This window comes from Heptranchias perlo, chromosome 24, assembly GCF_035084215.1.
Source record: "Heptranchias perlo isolate sHepPer1 chromosome 24, sHepPer1.hap1, whole genome shotgun sequence".
NCBI lineage: Eukaryota > Metazoa > Chordata > Chondrichthyes > Hexanchiformes > Hexanchidae > Heptranchias > Heptranchias perlo.
In genome coordinates this window covers 8,043,329-8,063,322 of record NC_090348.1, presented here as the reverse complement: position 1 = coordinate 8,063,322, position 19,994 = coordinate 8,043,329, and the positions used below count along the sequence as shown (strand labels likewise).

Genomic DNA, 19,994 nt, shown 5'->3' with positions numbered 1-19,994 from the left:
GGGAATCAAGGGATATGGGGATCGGGCGGGAAAGTGGAGTTGAGGTTGAAGATCAGCCACGATCTGATTGAATGATGGAGCAGGCTCGAGGGGCCATATGGCCTACTCCTGCTCCTATTTCTTATGTTCGTATGACATGAACAGGCATGCAGATTTACTTATTCCTTGGAAGGTAAGAAACTAAATGGGGTAGAGGAGCAAAGAGATCTGGAAATACAGATTTGGGACAAAATTAATTGGCATCTTGAAAAATATATGTTAATAAATGAAAGCCAGCACGGATTTGTTAAACGCAAATGGTAGTGCGGTTGATGTGTACATGGACTTTCAAAAGATGTTTGATAAAGTACCACATAATAAACTTGCTAGCAAAATTGAAGGGGATTAAAGGGGCAGTGGCTGCGTGGATGTGAAATTGGCTAAGGGACAGAAAGCAGGGTGTAGTGGTGTACGGTTGTTTTTCAGACTGGAGAGAAGGGTGCAGTGGTGTCCCCCAGGGGTCAGTGTTGGGACCACTGCTCTTTTGGATATATATTAATGACCTGGACTTGGATATACAGGGCATAATTTCAAAGTTTGCAGATGACACGAAACTTGGAAATGTTGTAAATAGCGAGGAGAATAATAACAGACATCAGGAGGACATAGATTGGTGAAATGGGCAGACACATGGCAGATGAAATTTAACGCAGTGACGTGAAGTGATTCACTTTGGTAGGAAGAACAAGGAGAGGCACTATAAACTAAATGGTACAATTTTAAAGGGGGCTGCAAGAACATAGGGACCTGGGTGTGTATGTACACAACTCTTTGAAGATGACAGGACAAGTTGAGAAGGCTGTTAAAAAGGCATACAGAATCCTAGGCTTTATAAACAGAGGCATTGAGTGCAAAAGCAAGGATGTTATACTAAGTATCAAGTAAAGAATTTAGGAGGAATTTCTTTACACAGAATAATGACAATGTGGAACTCGCTGCCACATGGAGTGGTTGAAGCAGGTAGCATTGATGCATACATGAGAGAGAATGAAATGGAGGCATATATGGACAGGACGGGAAGAGGTAAATAGAGTGGGAGGAATCTCGTGGAGTATAAACACCAGCATAGACCAGTTGAGCTGATTGGCCTGTTTTTGTGCTATAAACTCTAATTCTTTTGTAATGGTGTGATGCAAATCTGGTACATCCCTGATGGAGAAGAAATTACTATTATTTGCATGGTCTATATTTCCATCCTAGGTATGACTAAAATCTGTTGTACAGGCATCATAATGTAGAGCAGTTAGTTGGTCCATCTAAAATGTAAATTTCGAACTTCTAAGCATGTAAATATTGCTAGCTGCTTGTTTTTTTTTCTAATTTGATGCCCATTCTTGCAGATTTTCAATGGAAGTACCTGGTCATCAGGAGCTTGAACAGGAATTGGCCTGGATGAAGAAACATCTGTCTAGTCTTGGCTCACCAATAGTGCTCTGCCACAATGATTTGTTGTGTAAGAATATTATCTACAATGAAAAAGAAGGTAATCTTCCAACAAAAGTTTGTGATAGTTTCAATTAGCCTATAAATCACTCTCGTAAGGAATAGTATAGTTGAAGTCGGTTAATTTGGATGGCCCAATAGCAAATAAATTGTCCTATTTTGGTCTAGATTTTGCTGCTGTTTGTGTTCTTCAGACTTTCAAATCGGACTTTCAAAAGCAGGAAAACAGGTTTTATTAAAGTCTCAATTATTCACATCTGAACAGACTGGTATCAACTATGCTTTTAAATTCACCATTTAAAAAAATAATTGTAAGTAGACAATGAAGTTACTAATAGAAACTAACATTGATGGAGGGGCAATATTGAATAGTTCTGGAAAAATATCTAAATATTGAAAAAAGTAATTATGTAAAAGGATATTTTCATGTTAACGTTCATGGGAAAGGAAAGGAAAGGGTAGGGGCAGTATTCTCTGTTCAAAGTACCTTCCCTCACCCAGGGGAGGAGTAGATATATATACCTGATTTTTTAAAATTCACTGCATGTCACAGAGATGTACCATTTTGAATCTCTCTTCCACCCTGCTTAATCACTTTGGTGACATAAGATACAGGGAGGAGCTGCATACATCCTGGAATAGCTCCACACTCTGGCCTGAATACTGATCAGGAGCAGAAGGAAAGCCTTTTACCAATGAGCATGTACCAGCTGGCAGTTTGTTTTTCTGGACTTTCCAGGTAAGCTACAAATACCAGAATGCTACCTCACCCTGCTCCAGAATACATGCAGCCCTTCTCATAGGCAGCCTAAAGTGGCTGTAGAGGGAAGGAGTTCCAAAATGGTGGGTTTGAGAGGAAGCAAATTCAATATTTTCTATGCGATACCATATATTTCCTACTTTTTGGAGGGAGAGGTGGGTGTGTTTTTACAGAAAGTTATACTTTTGTTTTATAAATGTTTTTGATAAACAAAAGGACCTCAGAATAGCATGTTTTTTCTTTGCTTAATGTTTTGGTAGATAGAGAAGAGGAAAAGTCTGAATGAGTAAACCACAAAAATTATACAGTTGATTCTAGTTCAGTGAACAACCAGTTTGTTCAGATTTTTTTATATATATATATATATATATATATATATATTAATTTTTACGAAGTACCATTAGCGTAACTTATGTTTTTAATATGACATTTTATTTGGGAGTCGGGATGAAGAGAGTTAGAGTAAGATAACAGTGGCGCTATTTACCAGTGTTAAATTTGGTATAGGGGTGAGAAGGGAACTTTTTTTTCGAAGAACAATGAAGAAGCAATTGTCCTGATGTCGTGGATATGAGATAGCTTGACTGTTCCAGTAGTAAACCGCTGGACTTAGTTGCTGGGGACTTCAGTTTGTCATCCTAGCTTCTGCTAGTGTTCAAACTCCATCTACTGTCTCAATTGGAGAACTGTTAATCTTTTCCACTCAATGTATTTAACTGTTCTCAGCCAGGCTCCTGGGAGTAATGCTTTGCAGAACTGTTGCTGGAACTTATTTGCTGAGAGTATATGCCACCTATTGGCCAGTATGGTGCAGCATTTTTGAAAGCCTTTCCTATCTTTCAGTTGAAGAACAGTATGGAGTGAAAACAAATAATTACTGTGCAAATATTTTAATAGACATTCACTTACATGGATTCAATTATATATGTATGTCAGTGATTGAAAACTTAATGTCTATTGATATAGGGTAATGCAGTGGTGAATTACATTGGGACACCAGTGCACTGTACTACACTAGTGAGAAATACCAGTTGGATTTTGTCTGTGATGTTGAGTTGCTGATTTCAAATGGGCTTCTGTGGGAGTTGCTGAGTGGAGACTAGGCACATTCCTATAAGGGGAGAGGAGACGGAGTGGAGAGTTGCCCTCCTCCTGATACATGCCTTCCTAGGGTTGGCTCAGAACGACGTTGGCAGAGGCCATCGGTGATGATGTGTGGTTAGGCAGACCGGGAAGAAAATAGAAAGATTTGGTACTTTTACAAGCATTGACAAAAAAAATTGAGCTGAAGATAACTGCTGTATGTATGTTTACAATTGTGTATTTTTTTGTAGGAGAGAAGGGAAGTCATGTAAAGTGTTATATTTAAAAACTAGTCATCAGTATGCAATGTATTTGTGGGGTTTGGTCACTGGATTTGCAGTTGTCTTACTACAAAATATTAAACATACCTGCTCTCTATATAAAGCAGACTTAATAAGCAGAATTATAATTAATTCCTCATGAAGTTTCCTAGTGTCAAATAGTTCTAAAATTAAATAGCTTTCCCTTTCAGATCTGTAATGTACTATTAGCTTATTCACGTCATTAATATAAACTTTATTTTCTAAATATCAGTTTTATTCCCCCCCCTTCCCCCACATACAATGCATTTGCAGTTGAGCTTGTGGGTGATCTACCATCAGGCATCTGCCAGTGTTGTGCTGAACTGATTGCAAGGTGTACAAAAGTGATTATGATTCCCTATTCCTATCCGAGTGGAGAAGCACCTGGCCTTCCCTCGACGTCCCTCCTTCCCAATGGTGAAGTGTATGAGAGATTTTAGACATACGGCACATTTTATGCCACTCTATTATCTTGGCAAGCTGTAAATGCTGCTTCTAGTCTAGATGCTCTCTTTGGGGTGGCGACAAGTATATTTATTTGTGATAAATATTTGCACTTGTGATATTTCAAATGTTCCAAAACTCTGCGGCTTAAGTCCTATCCCTCACATCCATCGACCTTTCCTCACCCGGCACCATTAGCTCCCTGTGTTCCAACAAATTCACTTCTGATCCAACTCGCTTTGCGCCCCCTTGCTAACTGTTTGGGAAATCTTCTATAGTGGTATATTCTGGCTCATACCCTCCATTCCTCAACAGGCAACTTAAGCATCAATGTTTCCTTGTATTTTATCCATCTGTAAAAGATATAAATATACTTGTTGGATGACTGGGAGAAGATGAATTAAAAAGGAACTAAAATGCAGAAAAGTCTGTTCTTAGTTTCAAGCATAATATTTTCCTTTGCTTACTTATTCTTTGAGCTTTTTCTCTGAGGTTGCCATGACATCCCTTTCCTGCTCAAGGAAGCAGATTTACACAGGGAATGTTATTTCTGATGTATTTAATCCATAGTTCCTTGCAAGAAACACCTTAGCTTAAAAGATCTATCCAGATGACTGGAGTGCTCCTGTGGCAAAGAACCTAGAACCGCTCCAGAAAAGAGTAATTCAGTAGAAGGATGAACTGCAGCACTTGCATTTTTTTAATATCAGTATCTTCAGTGCTGTCAAATTCCAGTCATCAAACTTCAGAAAACTACATTTAATGTGGATTTAGTAGTATAGTGGGCGATTTAAACTATTCCATTGTTGTATTTTATTTTGATACTTTTTTGTTCAGAGGTAAATCCCTTTTTATTGAATTTCCATCTGAACTAGCTGTTCATTTTTCAAATGCTCTGAGTAAAATCTTTTTACTATTCCAATCTTATTTTGCCTTTTGACTTCTCAAGTTTGCCAAATCTTTCTCATTTGCTGTACATTAGGTGTGCCATTGTTGCTGCCAAATGCTGGCAGTTTACGTCGTGCTGTTTTAGTGCGTTGGCTGGAGGTTAATCGTACCACTTGTTCACATGTATTTCCCCATAGGAGAGCACGCAATCTGGTAACAGTTGATCAGTGTCTTCTTAGCGTCATTCTGTCATATGATCTTTTAAGTTTTATGTCCGTATTTCAGAAGCCTATTTACTGCTTATCTGAAAATGTCAGTCTAGAGTAAAGGTCAGAGTGTTTAATTTTTTTCTGAGCTTAAATTTAAAAGTAAATACTTTGTTTTCTTTTTAGTTTTTCAACTTGGATAGTTTAATTATACATTAACATTTTTCATGCAGTATGAAAACTTATTTGCCAGTTATTTTATAACTGGTTATTGCAGCCGTAAACTTATAAAGTTTGCAAATAAGGTTTTATTTCTGTAGGTCGGCTCACCGAATTAAATGCCAGTACCAGGTAATGTGTTTAAACTTTTCTAATATTTTATAAATTATACCAAATAAGCTGCATACGAGAGTGATGCACTATTATAGCTAAGACCAATAACAAGACTATTAGTTATGTTTGGATTGATAGTTGGTGTAGTTTATATTTGGAGGCAAATGTCCCTATTTTGGAATAGGTCATTTAAACCTGAGTAGACCGATTATTATCACATTGCTGTTTGTGGGAACTTGCCATGCTCAAATTGGCTGCTGCGTTTCCTACATTGCAACAGTGACTACACTTCAAAAAAAAGTGCATCATTGGTTGTAAGGCGCTTTGGGATGTCCTGAGGTGGTGAAAGGTGCTATATAAATGCAAGTCTTTCTTATAAGATAAAGCCACATATCTGATTTCAGCAACTACTATTTTAGATGTAATATATTTTTCGTTAGGTCCTCATAAATCCTTGAGCCAACCTACAGAACTGGAATGTCCTAAAATATTTAGAAAGTATTAGCTGAGGTATCTGTTATGAAAGGAGAACTTTAATCTCTTTAGAAAGTAAGATATTTTTCATCAAAACACCGCTGACAATCTTACACAACGCAGCTGTTTATGAGAATCGTAGAATCTTACAACACAGAAGGAGGCCATTCGGCCTGTCGTGCCTATGCTGGCTCTTTTGAAAGAGCTGTCCGATTTAGTCCCATGCTCCAGCTTTTTCCCTATAACCCTGCAAATTAGTCCTCTTCAAATACATGTCCAGTTGCCATTTGAAAGTTCCTGTGGAATCTGCTTCCTCCACCCTTTCAGGTAGTGTGTTCCAGATCTTAACAACCCTATGTGAAAAAAATTCTCCTCATTTCCCCTCCAGTTCTTTTACCAATTATTTTAAATCTATGACCTCTAGTTACAGACCCACTTGCCAGAGGAAAGTTTCTCCCTATGTACTCTATCATAACCCCTCATAATTTTTAATACCTCTAGTAGGTCTCCCTTTATCTGCTTTAAGGAGAACAATCCCAGCTTCTCCAATCTCTCCACATAACTGAAGTCAATCATCTCTGGTATCATCCTGGCAAACCTCCTCTGTACACTCTCCAAGGCCTTGATATCCTTCCTAAAGTGTGGTGCCAAGAATTGTACACACTATACCAACTGAGGCCTAACCACTGATTTGTAAAGGTTTGGCATGACTTCCTTGTTTTTGTAGTCAATGCCCCTATTTACAAAGCCTAGTATCTCCTACGCTTTCTTAACCACCTTATCAATTTGCCCTGCCATTTTCAAAGCTTTGTGAATGTATACCCCCGGGTCCCTCTGCTCCTGCACCCTCGTCAAAATAGTACCATTTAAATTATGCTGCCTCTCCACGTTCCTCCCAAAGTACATCACTTCACACTAATCCGCATCAAATGCCATCTGCCATCTGTCTGCCCATTTCACCATCCTATCCAAGTCCTCCTGAAGTCTGTTTCTATCCTCCTCACTATTTACTACGTTGCAAAGTTTTGTGTCATCCGCAAACTTTGAAATTGTACTACCTATAGACAAGTCCGGGTCATTTATATATAATTAGACGTCTGCTATGAGTTGGCGTTCCGAGGAAGGAAGAAAACTGGAAGAAGAAATAGTGCAGGTATTATTCTTAACCTATTTTTTAAAAAGTGCCATTCCTTACTTTTCTGCATTGTTCCAAATGGAATACTGGTTTCTATAGCTATGCTCAGATATTTCACTTAGATTTGGGCTCAAATGCAAATAATTAAAAAGAATGATGTTAGATTGCCTAAGTTCCGTTTTGTTTATATTCTCTCCTGCCAATTTAGGCATTATAGTCAGTTAAGATTTTTTTCAAGTAGAAGAATGTTTTCAAAATTTGGATATACCTTGGTTAATTTAAAATGAACAAACATCGATACAGTACTTAACAGTGAAATATCTGTTGACACTTGTCAGTTTAAATATATTTCTAACATCAGATTTTATGATAGTTTAAAAACACCTCGATTTTTATTTTTTCAAAATCATATGGGAAACATAGGATTAAATATATTTCCCATTCTATAATTATTTCTAAATATGACTATATTCATAATTGTGTATGCATCTATAATTGGCCCATTCTTTTAGGGTTCTCCCTTTCTAGAAGTACGAAAAGAGTGGAAATGTAGCTAGAAGCAGCTTAGTCTTATCGTATTTAAAAAAAAAACTGATGTATAATAATAATGGAGTTTCACAGACTGTTTGCTCATTGTAAAGTTCCTTTCAGCAACCTTAAAGTAAGAATCACTAAAATGCAGCGAGGAAGAATAAGAATTGTCTTGATAAAGGTGCATGGTTTTGAACACTTATCAGAAGACTTGGTGAGTGAATTACTGCAGTTCACCACTTTATAAAAAGGTTGGGTGTTTTTGTTTTTCAACCCTTCAACTTTAATGAAGCCAAGTTAATATCCAAACCTTTTATGCATTGGGTGATATCTATTTAATTTGTAGGTTTTTTGACATTTTAACAAGCAACTATAAAGTTGGAAGCAGCACAAAAAAGCAAGAACCTGTGAAACACAGGTACAGTAACAAAATGTTAAAATCAGGGATTTTAATGTGAATTTTTAAATGTTATTGAAATAGTCAACTTATCATAACACTTAATATGCTACAGTCTTTGATACAAGACATTGTTTATGGTTTCTTCAGTAATAAACTGCATAAAATACCATAACATTTTTAGTTGCGTTACTCAGCTATACAGTATTTTTAAGTGTGTGTATATATATATATATTAGTATAATTTAAACTCTTAAAGCATTTTATTAATATACAAGATGGAATCTGCATGCAGTTTCTATATGTCTAGCAAGGATTAAATATGTTTCCCCTGCCAAGAATCTAGTTGGAGTATGTAGTCTGGGCGGTGCAGTAGATTAGTGTGCTGCTGTTGTTTCCTTCTAATTATTTTAAATCCAGTCCAGACTGAAGGATATGAAAGCTTTGTTATTTTCCTCGATCTGTGCCAGTTGTGAGATTCTAAGTTGTGGAAATTGTAATCGATCTGAGTCCACAGAATGGCAATAAATTGACAATCCAAGCGATGAAAAATGGGAAAATTGACACTTTTGCTGGATGCTAAATTTCTTCTGAATTGGGGGATACGGGACAATTTTATGACAGAGTGAGGTTCACTCTGCATCTGTTTGTACCATCCATGAACCGGGAGTGCATAATGCCGATATGCAAAGTAGAAAAGCCTCCCTCTTCCAAGGATTCATGAACGTCATCTTGGTGATCACAAAAGCTTACCAAAAAGTAGGTTTTAGCTCAAATCAGTTCAAAATATATATTCTATTAAATAATTTTGCTTATTGACCAATTAAAGTAACTGAGTCTGTATGCTGGACAATTTCCAGGCGCACACAATTTCAAGATGTTTCATATTCTCTGCCTTTACTTCTCTCTTTCCCTATCCCCCCCCCCAATCTAAAATATTGATCAAGCAGGAAGTCCGTTGACCAATTCCCACTGTTGAAAATGTCACTGTTCAGCTGGTACATCATCAGTGGTCTGGGAGACTTGGCTTTCCCGAGCCTCGCTTTCCTCAGAGAGTGGGGAGAATTTGGTTTTACTTGGCATTGATTTATGATGGTGAAGGACACAATCACTTCTGACCACTTAGACATAATGCACTGCAACATCAGTATTGATTAAATGGAACTACATAAAACATAATTAACTTTGCAAGTACTGGTGGCTTTGTCTTTCTTGCTATCCCTGTATATACTATGCCTCTGCTGCATAGGCTGCACTATGTATGAGCTTTGTGCCATCAACTCTGTCAACCATCAGGCGGAGACTAGCTTCCCTTCAATGAGACGATGGCACAGAAAAAGCCAGTGGAAGCCTTGGGAAGAAGTGGTGAATGCTGCCAGGGAGGCAGTGGAGAAGCTCACGCTGAGGGAAAGCTATCCTAGGAGGTAGAGTAGGGGCAGTGGGGTGAAAAGCAGTGAGACCACTGCACTAGTGTGTTAAAGCAGACCCTGAGGCTGAGAGGGAGCCATCACTGTATGAACATAAAACTTGCTGAGTCTCTGACCCTGCCTTCTCTACTTTTACTGACCTAGGGTCCTGCCAATAAAATATATTGGGCCATAATTTGCTGTCAAAATAATGGTGGGGCTAATGGCGCTTCTCCATTATTTATGCGCAAATGGTACAGCAACTTCAGGCGAGAGGCAGATGCACAGTTAAACTCAAATATCCAAAAGTTGCTGTTCGAGTTGTGCCGCTCTGGCATTAGCTTTGAAAAGGGCATCTGGCTGTCTGCCTCACCATTGAAATGCATTGAATGGCTTGAAGTTGCTGGATTTGCACGGTAGGAACGAACTAAACTCGCCATAGAAAGTTAAGTCTTGTCCATTTCAGTCTAAGTACCCTTTTAACGATGTGATGAGAGGTAATTACTGTCAGTCAACCTCTCTGGCACTTGAAAATTAATTATTACAAGTGTGGTGTCTCATTCCTTCAGGTTTTAATTGTTGGAGATTTTAAAAATTTAAATTATTTTAGAAAATGTATTTTCTGTCAATCTTTTCTTACTCTTAATCCAGCCTTTCTTTCCATCGCTTTATTTCTTTTTCTGTACCTGATTTGACATTGAATTCACCCACTCTAATTTACACTTCCTTCGCAGTCCTTGCGATGTTAATTTCACAATCCTTCAATCTGATTGGTTAAGGGGATACACAGTTGCTTGCCCTGTTCACTCAGGTCCCAGATGCCCTGTTTCCCTCGCTGTGACATTAGCAGCTTTCACTTTCAGCAACTTGCCACTCAAAAAATGTCAAAACATTCAAGTACAGATGCTGTTGGATGCCCTGCTACAGCAAATTATGGCCCAGAACAATCAGTACTCGTGATTACTATTGGCTGATGAGAAAAGACACAAGCGGATTGTCATATAATTACTAGTAGCCAGTAAAATGATTCAAAAACAACTCACTAATGTATAAGATAAAAATTGATTTAAATTTACTAAAGCTTGAGGTCGTCATGAAGTTATGTGAAGTTAATTCATCACCACTTGTGGGGGAATCTAAAACTAGGAGTCACCAGTAAGCTAGTCACTAATAAATCCAATAAGGAATTCAGGAGAAAGTTCTTTACCCAGAGAGTGGTTAGAGTGTGGAACTTTCTACCACATGGAGTCGTAGAGGCGAATGGTATAGATGCATTTAAGGGGAAGTTAGATAAGTACATGAGGGAGAAAGGAATAGAAGGATATGGTGATAGGGTTAGATGAAGTACAGTGGGAGGCTTGTGTGGAGCATAAACACTGGCATAGATCAGTTTGGCTGAATGGCCTGTTTTTGTGCTATAAATTCTATGTAATCATACGTGGCATTGCACAGCTCACATTAAAACTGAGGGGAGGGCAATTGATTCTGTTTTTATAAAAGACATCTAGGAATTTGCCTGTCCATCTAATGTTATAGTCCACACTTTGATTTATTTATTTTTGTACCCTGAATAGGTCATGTGAAGTTCATTGATTATGAATATGCAGGCTACAACTACCAGGCGTTTGACATTGGGAACCATTTCAATGAATTTGCAGGTAAGACATCTAAATATTCTGACTGTGTGGTTTGTTTATTTATGTAATATGTCAGTCAAAAATTGTGTAACATATATATCTCTCTTTTCTCGTCCCCCCATTCCTCCTCAGGTATAAATGAAGTTGATTACAGTTTGTATCCAGATAAAAGTGTACAATTGAAATGGTTGAAATCCTATCTTGAAGCTTTAAAAGAATATAAAGGACTTAGTGCAGAAGTAACTGAGAAGGAAGTGGAAGTACTTTATTTTCAAGTTAATCTGTTTGCACTGGTAAGTTTATTGCTGAACTGTAACAAGTATCATCTGAGTGCTGTTACAGATGGATAATATGATTAAGTTCTATTATTTAACATGCTGTATGCATAATTTCCATTGTGTGAAACATGCAATTAACTTGAGTTTGTTGTACAAACTAGATATAAGCTGATGTCTGAGTGATGTGTAAAAGACTTTATACATGTACAGAGTAACAATAGTTTGGATTTTTTCATTTTGCATTTCTATGTATATTCTTTGTGTAAGACTAATAGATAAATAGCAGGAATGTTCAAAACAGATTTAATAGAATTTCTGATGACCTAATCAGAGGTGCATGAACCCTAAGATTAAATTGTCTTAAACTCACTATTAAACATTCAAATAGTCTGATACTTTCCATGTGTGAAATAAACTGTATGATTTGTCGGTCTAATATTTATTACCTTTCCTCTGTTAAGTGCCAGTCTTTAGATTGGCAGTTTCTTAAAAATAGTGTACACACAAAACAACATTTTATATAGCACCTTTAACATAGAAAAGCATCCCAAGGCACTTCAGAGGCATAATTGGGCAAAAATGGATGCTAAGCCAAAGAAAGATATTAGGAGGGGTGACCAAAAGTATGGTGTTTTAAGGAGGATCCTAAAGGAAGAGAGGGAGATGGAGAGGCGCTTAGGAAGGGATTTTCAGAGTATGGAGCTTGGGCAGCTGATAGCACAACTACCATTGGTGGGGCAAAGGGAAGGGGCGATGCACAGGAGGCCGGAGTCGGAGGAACGGAGAGTTGTGGGAGGGTTATAGAACTGGAGGAGGGTACCGAGATGGGAAGGGATGAGGTCATGAAGGGATTGAAATACGAGGATGAGAATTTTAAATTTTGAGGTGTTGAGGGACCAAGAGCCAATATAGGTCAGCAAGAGAGGTGGTGACGAAATAGAGCTGGGTGACATCAGTGTAAATGTGGAAGCTGACCCCATGTCTGTGGATGACATCGCCAAGGGGCATTCTGTAGATGAGGAAGAGGATTAAATCAAGGATGGATCCTTGGGGAACTCCAGAGGTAACGGTGTGGGGGTGGGAGGAGAAGCCAGTGCTGGAGATACTTTTATTATACATTAGCTTTGGATGTACAGATGTTATTTGGGACAAGAGCACCTCAACAACAACAACAACAACTACTTGCATTTATATAACGTAGCAAAACATCCCAAGGCGCTTCGCAGAAGCGTTATTTGACACACAGCCACATAAGGAGATATTAGAACAAGTGACCAAAAGCCTGGTCAAAGAGGTAGGTTTTAAGGAGCATCTTATAGGAGGAGAGATTAGTAGAGAGGTTTAGGGAGGGAATTCCAGAGCTTAGGTCCTAGACAGCTGAAGGCATGGCTGCCAATTTCGGCACTTTATGGAGAATACCGGAATTGATGACTTGTAGGGTTGTCTTCATTCTTCAACTGAAAGGATGTTCCTTGTTTCAAGATTCCGTGCATTTGTCCCTACATTGCTCTTTTGAGAGAATTTATATATAATTGAGGTTTTCTACGATCTTGTCAAAAACCCTTTTTATCCAAGCTTTTGGTCACCTCCCATGACTCACATGATGGCTCATTGTGAATACCTTTAACACTATTGTCGACTTTGAGTTTCTCCCTCTTTGGGAATATATTTTATATGTGTGTAAGTAGTTTAACGTTGTCAGCCCTGGGGCAATAGCCTTGTATGTTGTGGATATTGTCATTGACGGCAGTATTTCTTAAAAGGTGCAAAATCCTAGTAAATTTCCTGTTTTGCCATTGTTCACATAGTTTTCGAGTATGTCGAGGATTCCTTCCATTTAAAGAATTAAGTCCCTACAAGGTAGATAACTTTCTTTTAATTTTTTTTGTTAATATTCTCCGCCTTATTAAGACACTGCTGGGATTCCTTTTGACAGATGCCACAAATCTCCTAGTATCTCACCCAAGTCAGCATTCTTCATGTATAAGCCTGGACTTTGAGTGTCATCAGGCTTTTCAACCATGGAGATCATCACAGTCAAGCCCAATCCATTGTCTTACCTGGAGTGCAGACGTGCTCACTTTCTAGCTGAGCTAAGATAGGGATAAGGAGTGGGAGCTCTATCCAACTTTTTTTCCTTCCCTAACTTGAACCAATTGTAGAAGCCCAATTGTAGACCCAGCCGTGAGCGTCTAGGTCCGCACAAACTGGGAATTGAATCAAAGACCTTCTGATCTGTATGGTTTAGGAATGTCTTTGGTCGTCACTGATATGATTGTAGGTACTGGCTTGGGATTACTGAGCCTGACACAGCTACCTAACTAAACTAATAAACTCTCTCTATTCTGCTTATTCAGGCTTCCCATTTCTTCTGGGGACTGTGGGCATTGATCCAGACAAAATATTCAACAATTGACTTTGATTTTTTGGGGTAAGTTTTAAGAGTTTTTCATTTGCTGTAAAATCCAGCGCCATTAACAAATGCAAAGGTGATGAGAAAGCTTTGGCTAAAAGATTAAATCATTATCAATGTATCTTCTTATGGAGCACCTGCTTAACTTTTTGTTCAAAAATTGTTTTGCGTGGGATTGTGGAAACTCAAATTTAGCTTTACAAGTTGACAAAGTTTGTTTCTTCATAGTCTGAGACATTCCTATGTCCCCAGTAAATTTCTCCGTAATATCAAACTTTAAAGTTTTAAACTTGATATTGCATGAATCTATTGGAATAGTGACTTATTTTGTGTGCTTAGAATGGCTTTTGAACTAAAAATTGTTTGAGACATGCTGTGGAAGTGTTCACTTTTGATGAGCTTTCAGCTTACCTTTCAGAAGTCTCACTCCGCTCCCCATATGCAGACCTCGCATGCCCGATGATTGAAGCAGCAGTCTTTTAGATTCTTGCCCCCACTGAGATCTCGTACCATTAGGACTTGCACTGATCCCAGTTCATCAGTATATCTAGCAGTCTTGCTTTGCTTCCGGCTGCACAGGGAAACAGAAATACCAATGCACTGCACTCAATTTAATTTGGAGCCTGAAATTAACTGATCAGTGACAAGTAAAAGCACATACAGAATTGTACAGTTCTACGCAGTAACTGGCTAATAATCTCCCAGCCCTTTGATGCACTTTGATCCTTCAGCGGTAAATGGTTTTTTTTTTCTCACCACAAGCTGTCCTTCACTCCAGCGCCAACTTAACAAAAGTTCATGGAGTCTCTGTCCCTCTGCATTTCTTTTCTTGCTCCCCTTCGCAGTCCCCATGCCCTCTGTTTATGTATCCTCTTTCTCTTCAATTTACCGAGAGAGCACAGTGACTTCTTCGACATAAAGATCTACATCTGTCTTTCAGACAATATCTTGTTCTAAAGTGAATTGAATGTGATACTCATCATAATAGGGTTCATTCACACCTAGGAATGTAATCCACCTGATTTGATCAGCATATTAAACTAGTCTGAGGATCGAGAGCAAAGAACATTATAGGAATCCAGTAGAGCTGGCACCTGTTAGTAATCTTAAGGTTCCTGGTGACAAAAAAAGCCATGCCATAGCTTTTAATGTATACTGAGAAAATAAAATATAGCTTTACCCCCTCTTCTAAATGTATAGTGACAAAACCTCTGAACTTGTTGGTGTGCATTATATTGGATGCCTTGTGTTAGAAAAATACTATCAGTTATTTACTCAAAATAATGACTTTAATTTAAACGTACTGCATACTTTTTGAAATCTAATCCCAAAAAGATCTTAGTTAAATATCCTGACTCTGTCTCAATTTCTTTTACTCTGTTCTGTGGTCCTCTTGTATTAACTTTCTCTGGATGTTACAAATTGAACATGTAATGCAAATGACTGAAGTAGAATCTCTGATGTCAGTGGAACAGTCCATTGTTGGCACGAAAGCAATATTTTTTTTGGGAAAAGATGGAGCTATACAGTAGAGCATTTATCATTCATACATTTTTCAGATATTACCTCACAATGGGATTTGTGCAGTTGAGTTTCTTTAACTTGTCTTCAGGTTGATTTGTTTAACAATTTGAATGTTTGTTTTGTTTGCTATACCAGATAGCCACAAGATGGCATTGTAAATTGCATATATTTTGTTTATAGCAGACAGTATTTAATACATATGAAACCCTTTCATTACATAGCGAATGACATTTCATTAACTAGAATAATCTTTATTATCTCCTTTTTCTCACTTCAGTTTATAAAAACAAGCTTACTTCTGCTTGTAGCTCAACAATTAGCCTGCTTCCAATATAAGATGAGAATAGTTTGAGTCAATAGCAGGATTGTGGGAAATTGTGGGAAATCTCTCCAAACATAAAAGCAACAGTATCGGATTCACAGAAGTATAAGAATATTCTCTGCAAACAGTATATGTAAAAGTTCTAATTTTCCTCCTCGTGAAAAGAGCAGAAAATGGCAACATGTGTGGGTTCCTGCTAGATGTCTCCTTTTTAAAGGCAGTGTTTATAAACATGTACCCCCTTCTCTTCCCCCCCCCCCCCCCCCAACAAAGCCTGGAAATCCAGCCCTAGAAGCCTAAGCAACTCATTCCTTCTGCTGGTTTATCCTGTTTCTTAGTATCAGCAACTTGAGATATACACACATTAACAGGAACATAGATTTAGATTTCTGTGTGTAACCCCTGAGACTCCCTGAATCATACCTAGGCAGCACATGAAGATAAAAGACTGGACACGTCTGCTTAGCAGGACAAGTGCCCCTCAAAATTTTCTTTGCTTTGTGGGTGACTTTGTCTATGTAAGATAACATGAAAAGAATAATTAGTATTGCACTTGAATGCCAGTATTCTATATTTATATGTCCAGGATTAAAACTTGTAATTTATGTATTGAAATCTTTTTCATTGCCCCTACGTTAGTCAAATTCTGATCTCTGGACCAAAATATGTAATTTTTTACCTGTTGGAAAATACAACACCACCCTCCTGGAGGGAGGCCCACAATTCGAGTTCCCCTCTCCACCATTGTTCCATGATGGAAGTTTAAAAAAAAAAGGGGCCATGTGCATCAGAGAGCTGCTCTGTTCATTGGGGTTGGTAATTTGCACTGGTCTTTAACGCGGTTTGTTGGGATCAGAAGACTTGAGCAGCCCAAAGGGCAGTTCGGAGTCCCGCAGCCCCACCCCTGCTCATGGTTTCTAATAGAACCACTGTGGGACACACATGATGGTCCCCATAATTGATGTCACCAGAGCAGCCTAAGATAGAGGGAAGGAAAACTCCCCAAGAGTCTCAGTGATGGCAGGAAAATTGACTTTGGGGGAGAAAAATGTCAAACTTGAGATGTTTCATTTTCCTCTATATCAAAAAGAGAATTTAAATAAAAGTACATTTTCCCCATACTTAACATTAAATCAAAAATTGCCTTTAATATTGCATATTGCAAATTCTGTTTAAACGTGCAGCTTTTTTTCCCTAAGTAATGGATGTGACAGGAAAAAAAAAGGAATGGATATGATTTAGATTTTAATATAGTTGGAAACCAGTGTAGAGGTGTGAGCAATTTTAACTCTACACTATCTTAATTACATAGACTACAACAGAAGATTCAGTTTAAAGTTTCCTCTGGTATCTAATGTTACAGGAATGAGTTAAGATAACACTGCAGGCAGTGACAAATTTCCCAGAATTATGCATTGAAAAGTGCAGTTGCAGAAGGCAATCAAGTTAGTCGAGCATATTGGCATGTATAGGAAGTGTTGTGTGAAATACAGAGGAATGCTGCAGGGGAGCACTAATTTTATGCATATGCTAATGAAGTGCGACAAGGACAAAATATTAATGTACTTTTTTGAATAATGTCTGTCCTATTTTGTTCCTATAGTAGAACCAGATTTTTAAAATTTAAACTCCTAAGTGATTTGGATTGATTTGCTAGTAATTTGTTTCATATTTTCTTGCTCTTATTCCTGATTCACAAATCAGCCAGTAAACTTGACTGACAAATAAAAACAGAAAATGCTGGAGAAGCTCAGCAAGTCAGGCAGCATCTGTGGGGAAAGAAACAGAGTTAACGTTTCATGTCGAAGACCTTTCATCAGAACTGGAAGATGTTAAAAAGAGTTAAAGTTTTTGAGCAAGTACAGAGTCAGGGAAAGGGGGGGAGGGGAGGAAAGAACAAAAGGGAAGGTCTGTGATAGGGTAGATGGGCAAGAGTGATTAAATGACACAAGGGATGATGCACAAGGCAAGGAAGGTGGTAATGGGACAGGTTAAGAAACAAAAGATTGATCAGGAGTAGCTGTAAATGGCAGCAGCAGAACCATTACCAGCACTAGCTGACAAAAAATGGGAGCAGTGGTTATGATCTGAAATTATTGAAATCAGTTTTTTTTTTACAATCACTTTACAACCTTCCGGACTCAACATTGATTTCAATAACTTCAGATCATAACCACTGCTCCCATTTTTTGTCAGCTAGTGCTGGTAATGGTTCTGCTGCTGCCATTTACAGCTACTCCTGATCAATCTTTTGTTTCTTAACCTGTCCCATTACCACCTTCCTTGACTTGCACCATCATCCATTGTGTCATTTAATCACTCGTGCCCTCTACCCTATCACAGATCTTCACTTTTGTTCTTTCCTCCCCTCCATTCCCACCCCCCCTTCCCTGACTTTGCACTTTAACTCTTTTAACATCTTTCAGTTCTGATGAAAGGTCATCGACCTGAAACGTTAACTCTGTTTCTTTCTCCACAGATGCTGCTTGACTTGCTGAGCTTCTCCAGCATTTTCTGTTTTATTTCAAATTTCCAGCATTTGCAGTGTTTTGCTTTTGACTGACTGACTGACAGACAAATAGTTAAGTTTCTCTCAGCTGATGATGACAATTAATAACACATCGTCTCTTTTTGCTTTAAAGTCTGCATACATACCTGCACGTGTGTGTGTATACGTAATTTTAAAATCAGGGACTTGCTTTGTTGCCAAAGAGAAGTCTGCTTTATGCTGTCTGGGAGTTGTATATTGATGTAGCGAAGCTATAAAAACAGTTTGCAATGTGAAATGTATTCAGTCCTTTGTCCTTCACATAACATGGGTACAGGAGGTGATTAAAATCTTAGGGGAATGGTACAGATGTAGCGTGGAACCCCTTTTTAGTCTGGCACTGAGCTTCAATTTAATACCTTTTTACATACGTGATTATTATGTTCACTCTTTTTTACTTCCATCTGTATTCGTTACATTAGCACTGCTCCTGCTAGTGAGAAATGTTTCTCTGGGGTATTACAGTGACGTTCAGCTTGCTGGCTTGAATTACTTATTGAAAGTGTGAATGTCAAGGAAAAATCGATTAACTCTGTCCTTTGGACGTAAATTGGGATGAAGCTGCTAGTAAACGTTTTGAATGGATTGCAGAGAGTTATAACTGTACTCTAAAGTGCTACTTCTGCTGAATTGCCTGTGGTTGATTTGGTCAGAAATAGTTTTTGTGGTATTTGTCATCTTCACGGTACCCTCCACACATCAAATTTAATCATGTAGCCTTGGCCAGCTGTATCTGTATTGCTACATTTGTGCATAGTTTTAAATTATTTGATCTAATAACAAAAACTTCAACTTTAAGCAAAATAAATTCTTGAATGTTCAGTTTTGTTCCTAATATGGTCCTTCTTAGTTTAATAGTCATTTGCCTATCCCCAAAAATTCTGAAATGTTTCCCTCATTTTTCCCTTTTTTTTACAGCAGTTGCCATCTGCATTTTGCCATGCATTAGAATTGTACAATTTCCCCTTCATACAACCTACAAAGTCATGCCTCAATTTGTTTGCATTACTATAAGTACTTTTTAAATTAAATTGAAAAGTACATTTTAGATGCATTGGGGTTGAGTAGTTTGTTTCGCCAGTAATATCAATGCAATCTGGGGGGAATCGGCTGAACCAGTGCAAAAGATCGAGGCGTTTTAAACGTGAGTGAGTTGGGTGATCTTTTAAGCTGGTTCAAGATTTAATTTGTTTGAATCAGGCCCTGCCCACAAAACTGGCCACGCCCACAGGTTGAAACTGCGAGATTCTGCTGATCGCGCTGGTTCAGGAAGGCTCTTCAAATTGCACTCATTTTCGTAGGCGCACAAGCATTAGTAGGCACGTTTTCAAAGTTTTTTTTCATAGTAAATGAAATATTTTTTACTAAGAAACTGACGAATGTACACCAGTGAAACTATTGAATGGCTCGGCATTGTTTTTAAAAGTTATTTTCAGTGATTTTAAATCAGGTTTCACACAGGTGGAGGACTGGACACTTATTAAAAATGCTTATTTTTGGTGATAAACCCATTTTCAGCTGTATTAATAAAACTGCTCCAGTTTGCCACTCTTAAATACATCAAGGAATGCTTTTTAATGGAAAGAAGGAAAAGAAGAAACTATTGCATTCGATTAAGCTGCCCGATTGCACTGGCTCATGGAAGATTTTACGTTCGTGATTGTGCAAATGTATTTTAGCAGAAACTTGAAGCCTAACCAACAAGTGCAATTTCCCAATTGCGCCCAAAATGGAAATTCTACCCCATTCTATTTATTTCATTTGTTTTTCTCTTGGGTCGCGTGCACAGCAACCTTTAAACTCTGGAAATCAACAATCTTTTGATATCAGC

General features: G+C 38.1%; 1 protein-coding gene across 1 annotated transcript in view; it reads left to right on the top strand.

Annotated features, from left to right (window-relative positions):
• Nucleotides 1-19,994, top strand: part of etnk1 (ethanolamine kinase 1) — a 41,370-nt gene that overhangs the window by 13,576 nt on the left and 7,800 nt on the right. The window contains exons 4-7 of the mRNA XM_068004709.1: nt 1,380-1,522; nt 11,016-11,099; nt 11,211-11,371; nt 13,714-13,787. Coding sequence (XP_067860810.1) covers nt 1,380-1,522; nt 11,016-11,099; nt 11,211-11,371; nt 13,714-13,787 — 462 coding nt within the window. The remainder of the gene's footprint in view (nt 1-1,379; nt 1,523-11,015; nt 11,100-11,210; nt 11,372-13,713; nt 13,788-19,994) is intronic.